The sequence below is a fragment of the Ambystoma mexicanum genome, chromosome 6q (genome assembly GCF_040938575.1).
Source record: "Ambystoma mexicanum isolate Mex_15411 chromosome 6q, UKY_AmexF1_1, whole genome shotgun sequence".
NCBI lineage: Eukaryota > Metazoa > Chordata > Amphibia > Caudata > Ambystomatidae > Ambystoma > Ambystoma mexicanum.
In genome coordinates, this window is record NC_090937.1 from 1,562,689,685 (window position 1) to 1,562,710,895 (window position 21,211).

A 21,211-nucleotide genomic window follows, 5' to 3' on the forward strand; every position below is an offset into this window, starting at 1 on the left:
TTGGACATGTTTTCATTGTGGCATGGCATTTTTAATAGCAAAGCATTTTAATTTGCATTAATGTTTCTGGCCACTGTTGGTGACTTGCATGTATTGGATTGTTAGATTGGTGTTACCCTACAAAACAATTGCAAATGCTCTGGCCTTTTAGCCAATTTTTCTCCGAAAGTGTGCTGTATTATGCATTAAAGCACATATTTATATCTTTCTCCCAGTGCAGTGTGCGGCGTACCCCTGCAACAGCATGTTCATGCGTATTGCACAAGCGTGGTAATCTAGGCCGGCCCCGAGTGTGGCACAACTCATGATTTATTGCCAAGCTGGGAGGGGGCCCCCTCAACAAGGCTTGCACGGGGGCCCCCAAATTTTGTGTTAGGCTACTGCTTAAAATTCAAGCTACCTGTGGATTTTTTTAAGCTGATCTTTTTGGGTGAATTCACCCACAAATACCCTGCCATTATTTTGCCACCTTCTTTTAGTATTTGTATGCATGCTATACTTTTAAAGTTGATATTTGCCTGCCAAACTTCTCAATCGAATTAAATCTTTCTCAAATTTTTACTGTAGTTATTAGGAAATGGAACTGGGGGTTCTTGGGTGCTAGTTTACATTTGAATTTCACCACAGGTGCAACACCCTCGTCCTAAACATGGGCATGCAACCAGTCCAACCACTTCCCTAGTTGAATGGTGCTTTTTAAAGGATATCTTTTAAAAAATGACTTGCCTAAAGCGATAGGATTTACAAGCTGCTTTAACATCACAGCAGCAGTCTGTAAACCTCCTGAGCTGCCTAGGTAGCTTTCGGCTTTAGGATGTGTTACCACCATCAGATGTAGCTCCCTGATTGTGCTCAAATTCACTGCTTGACCAGTGCAGTTCACATACATGACTTGAAAGCCAATAGCACTTCATCTTCAGCCGCACTGACACTGCGCACAGTTTCCTCTAGGAGGCACAGTCAAACATACAACTGCAAACATCTCTATGGGGGCAAAGTGAGACTCCTGGCTCCAATGCTAAAGAACTAAAGGGGCAGTTGCCTCGTTTCCAGCCCTACCCTCTGACCCGCTCTTCTGTTAAAGACCCCCTTCCACCAAGTTGTCACTCCCTGGCACTTACTTGTTGCCTTTGCAATTTTCTCCCTGGCACTTCCCCCTTCGTGGTACCACTAGCACTCACCACGTCCCCTGTCCCTTGTCTCTCTCTGCACGTGCACGCTCCGAATGGTCACTCGGCCATTAGGATTGGTATTGTATTTTTGTTCATCATTTTTTATCAGATTACACTGTCTTGCTTTCCCTTGTTCCCGTCCCTTGCCCTGTGGGCGCTTTGAAACACAATTACTTGATGTATAAGCACCTTACAAATGCCCAATAATATAAATAAATAAATAGATTCAAATAATGAAGCTGGGTTAGATGGAATATTTGAATGGGTTACCTGTTAACAGCACTGAGAGGGCACTAATGGAAGACCTTTGAACTGTCATGTTGTACTTGAAATATGTGTGTTTGTCAGGTGCACTTCGGGGTGACCTTGAAGGTACCAGAAGAAGGGGCGAGAACGGGTGTGAATGGCAACTATTCATTTCTTATGTTTAGTATTTGTTCACAAAACATGATCAAATGACGTCAATGAAAAAGACACAGTGAAACACTTTTTATGACCAAATGAACTTGTAAGTTTTTTTTGGGGGGGGGGGTCCTTTTTGCAACTGTTGAACATAAGTTACCTTTTTGGGGTGTGTCATAACTCGATGCAATCCTTTTATTTTCTTTAACCTGCTCTGAACTTACACAATGTCACATTTTTAATAACTACAAATAGCTTGGTAAAATATATGTTTACTTAAACCAGTTCGGACTGTTGACCCTTATATTTTTGTGCCCTTGCTCCACCCCTCATGTTGTAGGTGTGCTCCCTTGCCCCCCCACCCCAATATCGATTTCTAGAGATTCTACTGCAAGATGCCATCACTTTTATATGCATAAAACAGGCGTCTAGTATTATATCTCAAATAGGCAAGCACTGTATCCTAGAAGATAACACGTCAGAAAAGTCTCCTTTCGACGTTGTGCCTGGGACTAGGTGATTTTATGTATTGTACTTGTATTTATAAAGCGCTTTTGCCAAAGCTAGCCCAGCAGGCAGGCCACACGCTCCTCGTTCGACGGCATCAACATGGCCGCCATGTTAACTCGCTGCACGGCTTCATTGTCCTCGCCACCCGGAGTAGGTTTCCCGCCTCGTGACACATACCCAGCATGTCCTCGGAAACAGGTGTCCGCAGAATGTCCCCAGTAAACTCGCAGGTCGTTTTCTTGGCATCGATTCCGGATGTCCCTTCAAACACCTGCGGAGAGTAAGGGAGGGGGCAAGGGCCCAATTAGAGGCAATTAGAGCGGATTATGGCGAGGCATGTCACAAGAGTGTCAGGTTCAAATGCTCGAATCAAAGGGGTCACTTTTTGCCGCCTTTCACTTCCTTTCATGGGGAGCAGCAGGGGTGGGCCTGGGCTCAGGCACAGGGGCCTTCCTCCTGCAGCCCATGCATTCTTAGCTGCCTGCCATGGTGCTGCTGGGCGGCGTGCTATGCACCTTAAACAGAATGTGTCATGGCATAGCATAGCGGCATAGCTGCCAACGTGAATCCCAGTGCAATCCGTAGATGTTTATCCATCCTGATTTTTTTTGTATTCGAGATCTTGCAGTTCTGCTTTTTCCATTATAAATCTCTGATTATAAATCCCAGAATGCAAAGAAAAAAACCAGGACTGGATAAGCGCCTACATATGGGAATGGATCCTGCTGGCAACTCTGTGTGCCAACACACCTCATTTGGAGGGTGTCAACCACATTGGACTAGTTCATACTGCCAACAAGTTCAATGCTTACCATAGACTCCAATGAGATCATCCTCCCAGCTAACCTGTTGCCCACCAAATAATGCGTGCCCCATTAACTTCAATGGAATCACCCTCCAAAACATTTGACATCGCACCCCTTTGTGACTCAACAGGTTGAAAGCACTGCAATAACACGTTTAACCTACGCAGGGAGACCACGGTTCTAACCTGTTTTGCTCTGCTTGTCTTGCTTCCAAGACAAACGCGTTGCCCCTGAGCTATCCTCCCGCAACATTATCTGTTCCATTCAGTACACAGTAGTTCAGGCCTGGTTTGAACTTTACATTCTGGGGTTTGTAGTCCCGGATTCCACCCAGGACTACAAGTCTCAGAATGCAAAGTTAAAACCAGGACTGGACTACAGTCTCTGGAATGGAAGGGATAATGTTGACATGTATGTCAGTGCTTTTAAGTGCTATATCAGATGGCACCACTTTAGGACTAGACCAATATGACATTAAAGCAAGTACACAAACTGAACAACAGAGAAGTGCCTATCACTTAAGTTCATAAGTGTGTTTAATGGTGTGCTCCATACACCAGAGACCACAGGTGCCAATGTTAGACATGTGTTGTTCACCAAATCCGAGTGTTCTAGCTTATATCTATTGCATGCTGGTACTTGTAGTTATACATTATCCATGATTAGTACTGTGCTAAAAGTACCTTCAGTATCCAATGACTAAGGTTACTAGTTAGACCTGGCTATTATTGCCATCTGCGTCCCCAGTTGAGGGGCTGCCCCATTTTTGGCTAAGGTTACCAGATATCTCCACGACACCCGAGACCACCTAACCCAGTGTTTGGAGTTGCTTTGAATTTAATTTCACTTTTGCCCTTTTTATGCATTTTACCTGACCCGACGACTACAACTCCCAGAATGCACTTAATGGAGAAATGAATAACCGGGGTGAAATGATGTCGAGAGCGACAAATAGTCAACTGGGAACCTTAGCCAAAACGAATGCAGCCTTTAATACCGCCCTCTCCCCAACATCACTACCAACATAAAAGAAACACACATTTATACAGGACAATCACATTCAGAATAAAAGGAAAGTAACATCATATTTTTCTTAAGACTGGGAGAAACAAATAAGAAATCTTCAGCAGCGATGTTAGCCATTGCTACTGCCCGAAATGTAGCATTCCCTTTTAGGTGAGATTTAATATAGCGCCTCGATGGCCTAATTTGCTACAGGGCAGGTCCGTCTTAAGCAAGGCTTCTGATTGGCTGATAAGAAAGTTCAGCGAGTTAAGCGCTCGGCTTTGATTATGGGCGTGGCATGCAACAACACGCCCTCATCCTGGCATGGTCGACTTTGCCCTTTCTCCCTTTCAGGAGGATACATTGAGTATCATACATAATAAAAGCAAGTCCTACAGCGCTTAGAGGCAGAAGGGGCGCGGCGTTGAACCGGATATTATTATGAGTTGAAGTGATTTGTCCAAAATGAGACATTTTTCATCACGTGCCGAATTCAGGAATAGAATGAACCACCATGAAGCCTCGGAATACTGGGGTCCCAGCGAGCTGAGCTCAGCGGCCTGCGGGTGTGGCCTTCAGAGCGTGCAGCTGTGAAGGTTAATGAGCGGGCGAGCAGGGTGCCCTGACGGGTATAATATTTGACCCCGTGCCTGTCTGGGGACCTCTCATTATGCTGGCGTGTTTTGGGCCCGCTCAGTTGCACAGGAATGTCCCATCTGCGGACTGCAAGGGCCCAGGCAAGCGGCGCAGTGCACACCTGGCAAAGCCGCTGCGGGCGGCCCAGGGATCAGGCCTGCCGCTGACTCGTTAATGGGATTAGGAGGGGCCTGAAAGGGTAATGGCTTCGCCAGAGGAGTGAAGTCTGGCATCTCACCAGCAGGGGTCGCTGGATAACGGGCTCAATGCAATGACGGGATGAGGTGGACTATGCGGGGAGAGAGAGACTCGTGGATATAACAAGCATTGGCAATCAGGGCTGGGCTTGGGGCAGGGCTGCCCGGGGCGCCATTAGCCCGAGCCATGCCAGCTCGGGTAATCTTTCAAGGGCTCCCCCGAGCGGTGTGATGGGAGAAGCCCCAGAAGGCACCCTATTGAAATCTCGGGAGCGGGGCGCATTTAATAACAAAGTACCCGTGAAAATTGTAGGACCGCCAGTGGGGTTGGGTGGGGGTGACATGTTTGTTTTGCTGCCTGAAGCACTGCATCTGTTGATAGCGACTATAGTTTGGGCTTTTGGCAACCCGGGCCGGCCCAAGCACCGAGTTTGAATTTTGGGGTGGGTGGCTGTGTATAAGGTCTCTATGAGGGGTGGGGGTTAGCAGAGGGAGCATGATTCTCCCACTTTTCTTTTACACTTGAACCCCTGTATATATGTACAAAATCAATAGCATAACTCCCAAACCTATATCAGAACATTCGTTTGGAAAGTGTCTTGCTTTACAGAGAATGTAGCGCCTCCTCCCAAGAAGGATAGGGCTTCGGTGAGGTGGCTTAACAGCCTTGTGTGGGGCCAAGATCCCACCACTGCCCCCTCTTAACAGGAAAAGGCAATTGCAGCTCAGAAAGACTGGAGGAAAATGTTGGATTATGCAGATAAAACCCAGAAGAGCCCAGTCTCAGACCAATGGGCAACCCCTACCCCCACCCACAACATTAGAGCCATTCACATAAGACCCCCCAGCATGGGCACTCTCCCTTCAGGACAGTTCCAATGGCACTGGAACCACATTCCTGCGCTGGAAAGGAATCACTCACACTATCCCCTTCGTCTCTTACAAAGGCAAAGAACCCACCATCGCCGGGTTGGGTTGGGCGGGTCGGGATGCGTCTTAGATGGGAGGTGGCTGGCGGATGCTAGTAGAAACTGGCTGCCCCCAGCTGGGGGCTGGTTGGTTTTGAGGTCTCAGGCTTGGCGGGGGCGATGGGGGGAGCAAAGAAGCACCAAGTCGGGGGCATAAAAGAGGGACCGCAGGGCAAGGAGATCACAGAACACTGAAAATATTGTCATAGAGCAAAGTTGAAAACAGAGAGATTGGAGATAAACTGTACAACTGCACAGATTCCCTCAGCACTGGCCCACTCCCCATCTGTATAGCCAAGAGCAGAGCCAAAGTGGGCAGCCCACTGGTCATGACCTTGACTGTCCGGCCCTTCCAGTAATAAACCAATCCACCCCCTCAAGTGGGACTAGGGTATTTGGGCAGATCTGGATAATGTAATCTATGCGCCTATTCCTTCACAGCACTGGCCACAGAATGCGCGGGCAAGCACCCTTCACAATCCACATATGCATGTTTCAGGAATGCTGGTGAACTTGCCCCATGATCGATGGGCCTGGCAGTTCTTATCTATTCTTAATTTCGGCCTGTATAATAATATCAGGCTCTTACACAGTGGTTTTTGCCATATTACTCCCGCTTCTTCGCGCTGAAAAAACGAAGGGTTTTTATTTTCCAATTTAATGCTACACAATTATTTGCACATCAAAAGTCGAAGGGTTTTGTTGGCCCATGCCAGGATTTGAACCTGTGACTGCAGACTGAACTGGCAGATGTCAGGGGTGAGTGTGTACCTCACTGAGCTATTTTGCAAGCAAAGTATCCCGTAATGATATGATTTGGTGGCTAGATATCTCCGTAGGACTTGGATATGGAGTCAAAAGCGTGTCCAGTGATAATGTTGCTATGAAAATGGCCTCTAGGTGGCGACATTTCCCTAAAAATGCACCCTCCAGAAAATGAAACACTTTCCCCAAATACTCTAGGATTGGAGCTAATAATATATAACTATACCCCTGGTGGAATATTTGCGGAAAGAATTTTAGGGGTTAGGAAAATAAGTCCCACACCGTGCAACTTTTTCACAGCGACAATATCACATGGAACCGTCAAAATCTGAACAGAGCTTGCCCTTTTACAGAGCGACGCAGCTATTTACTCGCCCTGCAATGTGTCGGTCATTGTCCCACTTACAAGCTTCACCAAGAAAAGGGACAGCGCACCAGGTCGACAAACAAAAGAATCATTCAGTATATCACTTTACAATCAGATTACATTTCCATACAAGAAGTGACAACGCAAATACATCCACAAAGGTTCGGGTTGTGTAGAGTCCTGGGAAATGTCATGCTTTTCTAATTCACGCAAATGAACTGGGTGTGCGGCTTACCTGCACAATTGCTTTATTTCCGATTACTTCCAATACTTGTCCACTTCTGACGACGCCAGTGGGTAGCGTAAAGTTGACAATTTCGGCAAATTTTGAAAACTACAAACAAAAAAACCCCACAAGAACATTATTGATAATGGAAATGTAGGCGTAAACTAAACCTCTCCTATACAGATTATACACCCACGTCAAATGATAAAAAAAGACATAAGGAAGATGGTATGGTTAATTAAATTAGAAGAAAACAGGTGCACTAAAACGTTGGCAGGTCAAAAGTCATAATAACAAACTCCTTACATTTACAATATTTCCAAATAGAATATTATCTAGTTATTTCCTCATTTAATATATTTCCAAAGAACACAATGGGCCTGATTCACGGAACGTTTTCCTACGGGATTGCACCATTATAAAAAAAACTTCATTGAATCAGGCCCCATAACTCCAGTTGGGTAAATGGGTGCTGTGGAAAAGAGAACGTTCTACTTTACAAATACATAAACTGACTTCAGCATACAAGAAAACCTGGGGAGGTAGGTCAAGCGGAAAAGATACAAGTACAAATGAATATATTCAGGGCAGTGGGACAGTGGCACCCAAATACCAAATAATGAGTTCAGACAGCCAAGGGAAAGGAATTTCTATTTCTGTGTATTTATTAAGCGCCAAAGCACAAAGGTAGCCAGGCGCTACACTGAGACACAGACAACAAAAAGGAAGACGTAAAACAACAGGGAAAGCCTACCTAGGCAAACAGTCTGGCTTCTGAAGTAGTCCGTAATGGGGATAATATATGGGACATCAAAAGGCAGTAAGTATATTTAATAGATGGTATATAATAATGCAATTAGGTTACAAGTAATGAAAGAGAAGGGAGACAGCTTGTAGCAACGAGAGCTGGACAGTTATCATTTGATTGCAGTCCTCTCTTCTAGAACTCTGTTGGGACCTGAGTTCTTAGTGTTCTGATTCTACACACCATAATGTGATCAGGCATGTCCCACAGAGGTCAGGCAGCTTCCATCAGAATGGTAACATACTACACATCTCCTTCCCTTTATATCGTTCACAAACTATATACAAAAACTGATGAACAAAGTTCCAGCTGGTTCACTAATGAAATAAGGTTCCAGCTGGCTCACGTAAACTCCACATAGTCCTCCATCCTTTTCGGCAAACGATAAAATCTGCCAGATCTGGACATGCATCCTCCATGTCTGGAGGTGGTTGGCAAGGAAAATTGAAATTGCTCAGAATTGCTATCACATTTCTTATCAACAGTACTACCACTCTTCTTCACACCACTGCTTAAATTTCTAGAAACTTTAACATTTCTGACTGTATTCTGACCTACATCTCTCTTTTCTTTCTTGTTAAAATCATTACTTTCACACATCCAAATTCTTTCTACATTCCATATCCTTTTGTCCTCTGTCCTGACAGCATGACGAAATGCCTCTATGACCCTAATAGGGTTGGACCATTTGCATGGTCCAGTTCTTAGAGCAGGAGGAAGTAAAATCTTGACCAAGTTACCAACAGCTGTAGACATATCATACTTGTTGCTACGTACTTTCTTATCATAGTTTATCTTGTTTCTCTTTTGCGTTTCCCTAATTTTGTCCTTTGCATTTACCAGATTCTTTTCTATTTCCTTACTCCCCTTGATAAGCCAAATGGGAGCTAATTTGGTGTTTGCTTTTCTTCCCCTACTATGCTCAAAGGGAGAAAGACCTGTACTGGTGTGTGGAGTAAAACGATGGGCAATTACTTAATCCCTGACGGCATCCTCCCAATCCATCCCATTGGCCCAAGCCATTCTGATGGTTTCTTTCAAGATTTTATTAAAACGTTCTACTAATCCATTAGTTTGGGGATGGTAAATTGAGCTGGTCTTGTGCTCAATGGCAAATTTTTTACAGAAGTCTGCCACTTCTTTAGACTTAAATTGAGTACCGTTATCGGAAAGAATACTTCCCGGATAACCTTCCCTCTCACATATATTTGATAAGAATTCAACTACGGTTTTACCCGTGATACTAGAGGCAATTAAAATTTCAACCCACCTGGTGAGGAGATCTATGACTACCAAACAATATTTTTGTACACCTTTGCAATATATGGGACCTAAAATATCCATGCTTATATCCCTCCAAACACTGTTGGGAATATCGGTAATAACCATTGGTTGTCTGGAACCCACACATTTTTTTTCATCATCGCAACAAAGGATACATTCTCTAATATATCGCTCGATCTGCAGGTTGCAACCAGGCCACCAATAGTCATTCCTAACTCTTTGTTTGGTCTTTATTACTCCTTGATGACCTTCATGACCCAGGTCTATAATCTTCAACCGTAGATCCTTCGGAGGAATGACTTTATCTCCTCTCATTACAAAATCACTGTGAACATGCAGTTCATCTGCAACAGACCAAAAAACGCTCAAGTCGGCCTCTTCACATTTTGATTTCTTCATAAAATCATGGCTTTGAATTAATTCTTTCAATTTCTTGATGTTATTATCATTTGATTCAGCGTGATCCCAATCATCCTTGGAAATAGAAGAAGTTTCCACACAAAAGACAACTTCCATGTCTTCCTCTTCATCGACAATCTCGGAAATGTTAGTTAATCGAGATAAGCAATCAGCAGATACATTCTTAATTCCTGGAACATATATCACAGTGTAGTTGAACTCCTGCAACATCATGACCCATCTTCTCATCCTGTTGGATACTTTATTAAGACCCTTTGACATGAACACTTGAGTTAAGGGCTTATGATCGGTACGAAACTCAACTTGGTTTCCCCATATAAAGCTTCTAAACTTGTCAGCTGCCCACTTAATAGCTAAAGCTTCCTTCTCTATAGTGGCATATGAAATCTCTGCTCCCTTAAGCAATCGTGATGCAAAGGCAATTATTACTTCCCGACCATCCTTCTCTTGAGACAACACAGCTCCTAAGCCTATGTTACTGGCATCTGTAGTGATGATAATCTTGTCATTAGTACAAAAATTCTTTAATGCAGGAGCAGAATTTATCGCACTTTTTATAAAATTGAATTCATTTTCACATTCAACGTTCCATTCAAACAATTTTCTCTTGAGCGCCTCTCGTAATGGAACGGTGTGGATGGCAAAATCTTTGACAAATTTTGAGTAGTATTCAGCCATACCAATAAATGTGCGAATCTCATCTTTGTTACTCGGACTCGGCATTCCCACAATGGTATTGACCAATTGTGGTTTTGGAAAAATTCCTTCTGCTGTAATTTTATGTCCCAAATATTCGATTTCCGTGCAATTTATCTTACATTTGTCCTTGCTTAAGGTCATACCTGCATCACGTAATTTTTGACATACATGTAATAACCTCTTGTCATGTAGTTCTTGAGTGACAGCATGAATTAGTATATCGTCTTGAAAACAAATCACTCCTTCAGTATTCTTGAACATACTATACATAACCTTCTGGAAGACTGATGCTGCCGACACTAATCCAAAAGGCATCCTTTTAAATTGATACAAACCATCAGGAGTTATGAAAGCAGTCAGTTTCCTTGAACTTCTGTGAAGTTTAATCTGATGGTAGGCAGATGATAGGTCTAACGTTAAAAATATTTTAGAGGGTCCAATAGTAGAAACAATTTCTTGTATATTCGGTAAAGGATGACGATCAGGGATGACACATTTGTTCAACTCACGTAAGTCAACACAAATTCTAAGTTTTCCTGATTTTTTCCTTATAACAACAAGTGGAGAGACCCATTCGCTGGCATCAATACTTTCTATGATTCCATCTTCTTCCATTTTCCTTATTTCCTTGCTGACTTCTTCTCGTACAGCTAAAGGAATGTTTCTTAATCTTTGGGCTACAGGTTTTTGGTCTGGTTTGAGTAATATCTGATGGGTATAACCTTGAAGACATCCTATCTTGTCTCGAAAAACCTCTAGCAAACCAGCTTTACGTATAACATGACTGCCCTTAATCACTTTAGAATTGACACTACTTATAGACAAAACTGATTCCTCGCTGGTGGAATCCACTTTCACTCGTAATTTGCCCTGGTGAGTCCAGCTGAGTAGAGCAGTTTTACCTTCACCAGTGATGTATATCTTGCCCTTGGCAGTTCTGTTCTTAAATTTCAGCTTTCCCCAGTGCCAACCGATGACATTGATCTTCACACCTCCATAGGCTCTTGGATTAATATCCGTCTCATGTAAGTACTCATGTTTATTCTTGTTCCAAAATTGTCTCGGTAGGAGCGTATATTTTGCACCATTATCAATCATCATACATACTTCGTTGCCATCGATGGACACCATAGCCCTGGGACTTTCCAACACCTCTTCATCATCATCGTCAGTTATGGTACATACGCAATCCTCTTGAATTTCCTTCTCACTGCGATCACTATTGGAATTGTCTCCTATCCAGTTCATGGCATTATCACGTGACCTGCAACATTTAGAGAAGTGACCCTTCCCTTTGCACTTGTTGCATATGATCTTCAATGCTGGACAATCTGGGTCATCAGCCCAATGATTCACGTTGCCGCATCTGTAACACCTTCCTTGGCGCTTTTTTCCCAATTTCATTAATTGATTCCCTAGACTGTTTTTCTTAGAGACTTCGTATGATGAACTTTTTTGACTATTTTTGCTTGATCTTTTGTCTGTTCTCATCAAATTGTATTGTTTAGTGACAGATCTCTTCTTAATTGTATTATCATTGATCATGGAAATCGACTCCTCATCAGGTGTATCATGCATTCTACTATTGCTGCTTCCTATTTTTACTTGTTTCATCTTATTCTCCAATTCTTTAACACACTCTTCCGTGTGTTCTACTTCTTTTGCCACTCGGAGAACAATGTCAAGAGAAGGATCACTTTCCGACCATAATCTTTCCCTCACTTTGCTACTGCGACACTCTAACATAAATTGGTCTCTGAGTCTCTCATCCAGTTGTTCATTGAAATTGCACGACTTTGCTAATTTTCTTAATGCAGTAACAAACTTTTCCACGCTTTCTCCCTCCTCCTGTGTGCGTTTGCCAAACTTGTAACGTTCCAAAATTATGCTCACCTTCTTTTCAAAATGTTTGTCAATTTTTTTTACAGCTCGCTGGTATTCATTTAGGTCCACACACTCCTCTTCCGGCACTTCTGGAAGTGTTTCATATTTTTCTTGTCCAACAGGACCTAAACAATGCAAGAGTAATGACTTCCTCTTCTCTGCACTACAATTGGGACCACAAATCACTCCTGCATAGTGTTCAAAGGATTTTATCCACCTCTTCCAAGGCAAAGCAGGTTCATCAGTGCTAGGCATAAAGAAAGCAGGTGGAGGCACACTGCTAAATGCCATGACAGTTTGTGTTTATTAGAACCAGATAGTGTATGTATGATTCAGTTAAGGCCCCGTAAACAATGTAGAGCACAGTAATGTCCAGGGAGTGTGAAATTCACAGCACTTTACTGCAGAATCCTTACAAGTATGTATGAATTTAATTTCGATTGAGCACTTTTGTTAATTGCCTTTTTCAGAAGAAAAGTTGATCCTTAATATAAATCAGACGGTGAGTATTCAACTTGTGTAGTGGTTACATAAAGTATTCCATGAAGTAGCGATGGAAACGAAACAGGAATTTCTGCTTTCGATGATGTGCTGTATTTTCGACACTTTCAATATGCGTATAAAACGCGGGCTTGCGTTTGAGAAAAACAGTGTACTGTGTCTTTAAAGGTGCCTTCCTTCTTCAGCGCATTCAACGCATGCGCGAATTACAATGCAAAGTGTAAACGGAAGAAACCAAAAGGAACGGCTGAGACGGCTTATTGACGTGTAGCACAGACCAACAACATCAATCGAATTTCACATATGCTGCCAAGGAGCGAATGAAACACGACACTGGGTGAAATATTTGAGACGAACTGGGAAGCGTTAACTTCAGGAACTGGAAGAAAGGGCCGCTACGATGCCCGTGCATGAGCGGAGCGGCTCCGTACACATTGATAAAGCAATAGTTCAATTGGAGCCATCCTCGTCGCCAAATGAAGTAGGCCGTAATGGGGATAATATATGGGACATCAAAAGGCAGTAAGTATATTTAATAGATGGTATATAATAATGCAATTAGGTTACAAGTAATGAAAGAGAAGGGAGACAGCTTGTAGCAACGAGAGCTGGACAGTTATCATTTGATTGCAGTCCTCTCTTCTAGAACTCTGTTGGGACCTGAGATCTTAGTGTTCTGATTCTACACACCATAATGTGATCAGGCATGTCCCACAGAGGTCAGGCAGCTTCCATCAGAATGGTAACATACTACAGCTTCCAAACTTTTCCTAAAGATGAGATCGTTTTTGTCTTTTCGCTGATGCTCTGGGAGCAAATTCCAGGCCTGAGCAATCAGGATAGAAAACTAACGCCCGTTCCTCCGGCTTTGCTTAAAGCGGGGGACAATAAGGCCATGTGCGTCAAAGGACCGGAGATTTCAAGCTGGTTTATGGAATTCTAGTTTCTCCTTCAGATAAATCAGTGCAGTTCAAAACAAACACTAGTGACCTTGGGTAAGTATCTTAAACTGCACCCTTGCTACCACAGCGAGCCAAGAGAGTTCCCTCGGGGGCCTTGGATACCGGATCTCTCCGTGCAATGTTACAAACTGTGCCTACAGCATCATTTTGAATCTTTTGGAGTTTACCCAGACATTCCGTGCTTGCTCCACCAAGCAACGAGTTGCAATAGTCAAGTCGGGGAAGGACGATGGCTCAGACTAACTTCTCACGGGGGCAAATCTGTCTCCAAACCCTCGGGTAGTAGTCGGAACTTTTAACTACATAATTGACATGTGAATCCACATTAAGTGATGCCTCCGTAGAGATGCCAAGGGTTTTGACTTTGCCGACCACAGGAATGGGTTCATAGTCATGGCATCGACAGCCATACCATTGAAAATAAATGTATCGAAAAAAGCATCGAATGCATTTAAAACAAAAAAAAATGTAATGGGGGGGTTCCCCCAAACCTCTTTTTTTTACCTTTAAAACTGTAGTATAACCATCTTTGTTATGGACACTTGTAGCTGTATAGAATGTGTCTCATAGCAACCTATTATGTTGTCCCAAGGACCAGCTCCGCATCACCGTCCTGCATCATGCAGTATGGATTGTTCCGATGGAATGTGGAGTGAACCGACAACGGATAGGAGCTGGTACTGGAGGTGCCGACGCTAGCTCCCTCCTGCTTTCCCATCTTCTATATATATCTTATACATTAATAATAGTGTTAAACATAAATTGTAATCTGTTCTTATTAATATATACAACCTGAGTCATTCCGCACCACATACTACAATTGGCGACGAGGGTCCTTTTCATGACCCACCTTTCTTGGGACAGCCGGCGAGCCGCGGAACTCTTCACTGAGAGACCTGGGCTGCTCCGCTCATGCCCGAGCGTGGTAGCGGCCCCAGTAAAACCCGTGTGCTGTCGCAAGGTAACGCTGCTTCCGATACATGTTAGTCCAGTCGCGCATATCTTCATGTTTCTTTTGGGGTAGCGCATGCGCGTTGGACACGATTGACGATCGCATACACTAACGCTTCTACTGGAGTTAACAAGTTAGTGCGCCTGTTTAAAGCCATATGAACATCATCCGTGAAGACTTTCAGTTATTCATATATATCAGCCCCACACCCTGGGTCACATTTGAAAGTGCATGCACACCATATTGTGTACTATTTCAGTGGGAACAGTTATGTGTACAGGAAATACGTTGTTACAGTAGAACATTTTCGGACATTACAATTTATTCTGCAATTTATGGAATTCAAGAATAACTCGGTGTTTGAAACACGTTATACACAAACTCAAGGAATCTCAGCTGTGCATGATACAAGTTCTGTAGTCAAAGCAATCATAATACATTCATCATATTGCAGAGAAGAGAAATGAACATGTCTTTTAGCAGTGTGCCCCCACCCATGTTTTTTTTATGCCTGATGCTGGTAAACCTGGAATACCATGGAGAAGGTGGATCAGGTCGTTTGAGCATTATGCAGGTGTGGTTTGTGGCCAAAATTGCAGTGCTGAAAAAAGGAAATCATTACTTTTGCATTGTCTGGGCCCAGCTGGCCAAGAAAAGCTTGAGACATTGCCAGAACTTCCTGTCAATGAAGACATTGATCTTAATGAATATGAATGTACTGACAAGAAGATTGACAAGCACTATGAGAAGAAGCTGAGCACCATATTAGAACGCTACAAATTTGGGAAGAAAACAAAGAAGGAGGGGGAAAGCATCGAGCAATATATTACGGTACTGAGGAAATTAGCCAAGACTTGCAATTTTAACGAGCGGTCGGATGAGAGGCTGAGAGATCAGTTTATGTTAGAATGCAGGAGTGCCAATGTGAGAGAAAGATTATGGTCCGAGGATGATCCACCCTTAGAGACTGTGTTACGAGTGGCTAAAGAAGTGGGACATACTGAGGAATTAGAAAAGTCAAGTCTTTTCAAATCAATTCAAACACAGTGAAGCCTAATAGTAATTCAGGTAGCAACAATGAACCCAATGAAACCATTGCCACGGTGAACAATACATCCATCAGGCGGAGAACGTTTGGTAAGCCATATCGGACATCACGAATTGAGTATAGGAAGAGCAGGACAAGTCCGAGAGGGCAGACCAGCAGTCATGCAAAGAAAATTAGTCCAGACAGGCAAAGAATTAGCCCAAGGAGAAGACGACAAGGCAGGTGTTACAGATTTGATAGTAGTAGTCATTGGGAAGATGACCCAGATTGTCCTGCGTTGAAAACAATATGCAGCAATTGCAAGGGGAAAGGACATTACTCCAGATGCTGTAGATTATGCAGCACAGCCATGAATTGGATAGGTGGCAACACTGACAGTGGCCACAGTGAAGAGGAAGAGGGAGAAGAATGTGTATTTATGATAATGAATGATGAAGATGAAGAGGTCATGGAAAGTCCTAAAGCTACTGTGTGTGTAGATGGTGTAAATATGAACATGATGATAGACTCTGGTGCGAAATATACACTTGTACCACAACATTTGTGGGATAAAAAGAAACATGAATACCTACATGAAGTCGACATTAACCCCAGGGCATATGGTGGTGTTAAGATTGACATAATTGGATGGTTGTGGGGCACTTTGAAATTTAAAGACAGAAAGGCTAATGACAAAATATACATAACCAGTGTAGGCAAGATACCTCTCCTAAATTGGACGCACAAAAGCAAACTTCAAGTGAAATTAGATTCTATTGCCAGTGAATCTGTTTTGGCAATCGGCAGTGATGGAAATAATTCAGATATAATGAGTGATATTGAGAATACAGTATTTCAAGAAAGAATTGGATGTCTCCTTGGTTATGTACATAGAATCAAGTTGAAACCTGGCCATGTACCTGTGGCACAAAAGTTAAGAAATATACTTTTATCAATGAGAGATGAAGTAAGGAAGGAGATTAAGATGCTGGAAGACCAAGGTATTATAGAAGGTATTGATGCCAGTGAGTGGATCTCGCCTTTAGTAGTGCTCAGGAATAAGTCAGGCAAACTCAGAATATGTGTGGACATGCGTGAATTAAACAAGTGTGTTGGCCCTGATAGACATCCTCTTCCCAACATTCAGGAACTCATTTCCACAATTGAACCATCAAAATTCTTTTCGACGCTTGATTTGACGTTGGCATATCATCAAGTGAAGTTGCACAGAGATTCCAAACACCTTACAGCTTTCATCACACCAGATGGTTTATATCAGTATTAGAGGATGCCTTTTGGACTGGTGTCTGCTGCATCTGTTTTTCAGAAGATAATGCACAGACTTTTTGAAAGAGAGCCAGGTATAACATGTTTCCAAGATGACATCCTGATTTATGCAGATAATCAAAAAACACATGATGAAAGACTGAGGAGCGCTTTAAAGAAACTACACGAGGCAGGGATGACTCTGAGCAGGGACAAATGCAAAATGAATTGTTCAGAAATTGAATATTTAGTGCACAGAATTTCGGCAAATGGCATATTGCCAAAGAAACAGTTAGTTGAGGCTATAAGGAGCATGCCTAGACCTCACACTAAGGAAGAAGTGCGCACTTTCACTGGCATGGCAGAATATTTTTCTAAATTCGTGAGAGATTTTGCAATACACACTATTCCAATGCGAGAGCTCCTTAAGCGGAAAACATTTGAATGGAGCTGCGAATGTGAAGAGGAGTTTGAGTTCATAAAATCTGTATTGGCTGAAGCCCCAACATTGAAGAATTTCAGAAGCTATAGGAAAACCATCATTACTACGGATGCAAGCAAAGTGGGGTTAGGGGCTGTAGTCACCCAGGAAGCTGAGGGCAAGGAAGTTTTGATTGCTTTTGCCTCGAGATTACTTAAAGGAGCTGAAAAGTCATACGCTGCCATAGAAAAAGAAGCTCTAGCCATAAAGTGGGCAGCAAAGAAATTTGGAAGCTTCATCTGGGGTGTCGAGGTAGAATTTCATACGGACCATAAGCCACTAGTTCATGTCATCATGTCTAAAGGATTAGACAAAGGGCCTCATCACGAGTTTGGCGGTAACCCTTAAATGCAGCGGTAGCGCTATAACTGCCGCATTTAAGGGTCCGCCAAATCACAGCTTCGGCTGATTTCCCCCCAGCTCCGGCTGATTTCCCCTCAGCCCTTAGCTGGGGGAAATCTGCCGAAATTTCGCGCTCATACAGTTGGCGGGAAATCCGCCGGCGGTAAGAGCGCAGAATTTCCCCATTGAGTCCAATGGGGAATGGGGCATTCCCGAATGGGCTCAATGGGGAATGGGGATTTCCAGTTCTGCCAAACCCATGATTCGGCGCTAATAGCGCTGGTAGGTTGGCGGTAGGGCAGATAACGCCGGCGCTTTTAGCGCCGGCGTTACCGCCCAACTCGTGATGAGGCCCAAAGTGTCTAATCGCATCAGGAGATGGGTTATGCTGCTGCAAGAATGTAATTGTACTGTGCGATATGTTCCAGGTATTAAAAATATCACTGCAGATTGTTTATCTCGTCTCACCAACGTATCTGAAGTGGGAAGTGAGGAAGAAGATGACATGGATGTTGTCCTAAATGTAGAGACGGCATCTATTCTACAGAAGGAATGGAAGGATGCAGAAGTGGATGATATTGTATTAGCACATTTGAAAGAACATGTCGGAGGACAGAGGTCTTTTAGTAAAGCTGGATTTGAAGAACTTGGCCTCGGAGACTATTGGAGAGTTGCGGATGAATTATATGTGTGCAACAACATGGTCATGAGAGGAGATCAAATAATCCCACCATCAAGAATACGTCAAAAGCTGATTAGCTTAGGTCACGAAGGTCACTAGGGGATTGTAAAAACCAAGCAGAGGATACAAAGTGACTTCTGGTGGCCCGGCTGTGACCTTCAAATAGAACGCTCCATACGAGATTGTATCCTTTGCAACAAGAGTGAGAAAAGCTGTATGTGGGAGAGGCAACCCATGGTTGTGACAGAAATTCCAGAGAAAGTATGGGATGAATTAGGTATGGATGTATGAACAGCAATGGTATGCAACAATGTTGTCTGGTTGTGATTGATCTTCTAACTAGAAAGATGGAAGTATTAATTGCACCTTGTATCACAGCAAGAATAGTCATTGATTTTCTTACAGGAATATGTGAGAGAGAAGGGTTCCCAAAGAGTATATTGACTGACAATGGCACGTAATTACGCTCTAAAGAGATGGAGGAGTTCTGTAACAAGAACTCCATAGAGCACAAAAGGAGTGCAGTTTATCATCCACAGACCAATGGAATAGTGGAGCGGTTTAATAAAGTACTCAAGGAGACAATTCGATGGGCATGGTCGAATGGATTAAACTGGGAGAAAGCTGCGAGGGAGAGAATTGTGGCACATCGTTTTACTCCACACTCCACCACAGGTTTGTCTCCGTTTGAGTTGAGTAGAGGGAGAAAGGCGAACACCAAATTAGTACCATCATGGATGAGTAGAAGCAATGAAGTAACAAAGGACTTTGGGTCTGTATGTGAGAAGATCAGGGAAGTCCAATTGAAAAACAATAATGCTTATGATAAACGCTCATTTGTGAAGAAGAATGGTAGGAAACCTGTTGCGGGAAGTATGGTAAGAATCAAACTTCCTCCTGCTCTAAGGAAGGGCCCATGCAAATGGTCCAAACTGATTAAGGTTATTGAAACATTCAGACTTCCTGTTAGAACAGAGGATGGGAGAATATGGAACAGAGAGAGAGTGTGGGTAGTGGAATCACGAAGCACCAGTGCCAAGATTGTCAGTGAGCCATCTGATGTTACTGGAGATGGAGTTGTGAGTGGACACATGGTTGATGCGGGTGGTGTTGTAAGCTGTATGAGGAAAGTCTCAAGAATTGGGAGTGTTAAAGAAATGTCTATGTCAAGTGAATGCACAAAGAATACAACAAATGTTTCCTTGCCAGATTTTACCAGAGATTCTCCTCGCAGGTCCAAGTGGGGAAGAGTCTGTCGCAAACCACGACAAATGGGGGACTATGTATAATTTGTTTGGTCACCAATAGCATGCAGCAATTGGTGAACTTGACTTTGTTCAGTGTTGACATAAAGAGGGGAAGATGTGTAGTATAACCATCTTTGTTATGGACACTTGTAGCTGTATAGAATGTGTCTCATAGCAACCTATTACGTTGTCCCAAGGACCAGCTCCGCATCACCGTCCTGCGTCATGCAGTATGGATTGTTCCGATGGAATGTGGAATGCGGATTGAACCAACAACGGATAGGACCTGGTACTGCAGGTGCCGAAGCTAGCTCCCTCCTATATATATATATATATATATATATATATATATATATATATATATATATATATTACACAGCCACAGTAGTGGCTGTGTAGTTATGGTTAAGTTGCTGTTTCCATAGGAAGAGCACTTTTTGGGTGACTTATAACTTCGCTCCCCCTGGATGAATCCACACCAAACTTTGCAGAAAAAGTATATGGCCCACTCTGAATTTGTTTGCAAAGTATGGTGAGGATTCGTCCAGGGGGGGAAAGTTATATAGGGGGGTCCCAAATATTTTTTTTTCCCATAGACTGAATGGGGAAAACACTTTGCTCGTGCCTACAGCCCAAACCGCTGGACGGATTTTCACCAAATTTGGACCAGGAGTAGCGGCTTGGTCCCAAAAGCGTGCTTTTGCAGATTTGGTGAAAATCCGTCCATTAGTTATTTTTAAAATTACCAAAAAGAAGGTCATAAAAAATTAGTGATATCTGTGTTTGGTCCGCGGACACACTTCCCTGTTCGCTCCACGGACAGTGTCCTGATTGACCAATCGCCTTGCGTGATGTCCGCGGACATGTGACGTGTTCGCTGATTGGACGGCGTGGAGCGTGAAGTGCGTCAGATTTTCAGTAGAGCCTGCCATCTTGTATTCGCGGATGTCCGCGGACAGCACAGTGAAACTTGGTTTAAAATCTTTATCTAGTAGAGTGTGTTGGTGTGCAAGAGTGTTTGGGGAGGGTGGGAGAGTATGTTTTTTTATGTGGTAGACGTTCTTGTTGTGTTCGATTTGTCTGCGGACAACGCGGCTGTTCTGAAATGTTCTAAATAAACTAAATGGGGGGGTGTTCTGAGGACGCAATATGTGTCCATTTTGTTGCAAGCAAGCTGCAACTGTTCTAAGAACACTTGCGGTGTCCTGAAATGTTCGTAAATAAACAGAATGGGGGTGTCCTGAGGACGCTGTCCGTATTGTTCTCTGGTAAGTTGAATGTGTTCTAAGAACACTTGTGGTGTCCTGAAATGTTCGTAAATAATCAAAATGGGGGTGTTCTGAGGACGCTGTCCGTATTGTTCGTTGTCAAGTTTAAAGTGTTCTAGGAACACTCGCGGTGTCCTGAAATGTTCGTATGGGGTGTCCTGAAGACGCTGTCCGTATTGTTCTCCGGCAAGTTTAATGTGTTCTAAGAATACTCGTGGTGTCCTGAAATGTTTGTAAATAAACAAAATGGGGGTGTCCCGAGGACGCTGTCCGTATTGTTCGATGGGAAGTTGAATGTGTTCTAAGAACACTTGTGGTGTCCTGAAATGTTCGTAAA

At 43.2% G+C, this 21,211-nt stretch overlaps 1 protein-coding gene across 1 annotated transcript in view; it reads right to left on the bottom strand.

Annotated features, from left to right (window-relative positions):
• Positions 1–21,211, bottom strand: part of ATP6V1B1 (ATPase H+ transporting V1 subunit B1) — a 433,722-nt gene that overhangs the window by 232,384 nt on the left and 180,127 nt on the right. Inside the window, exons 3-4 of the mRNA XM_069632272.1 lie at positions 7,064–7,162; positions 2,262–2,355 (exon numbers count right to left, since the gene is read on the bottom strand). Coding sequence (XP_069488373.1) covers positions 2,262–2,355; positions 7,064–7,162 — 193 coding nt within the window. The remainder of the gene's footprint in view (positions 1–2,261; positions 2,356–7,063; positions 7,163–21,211) is intronic.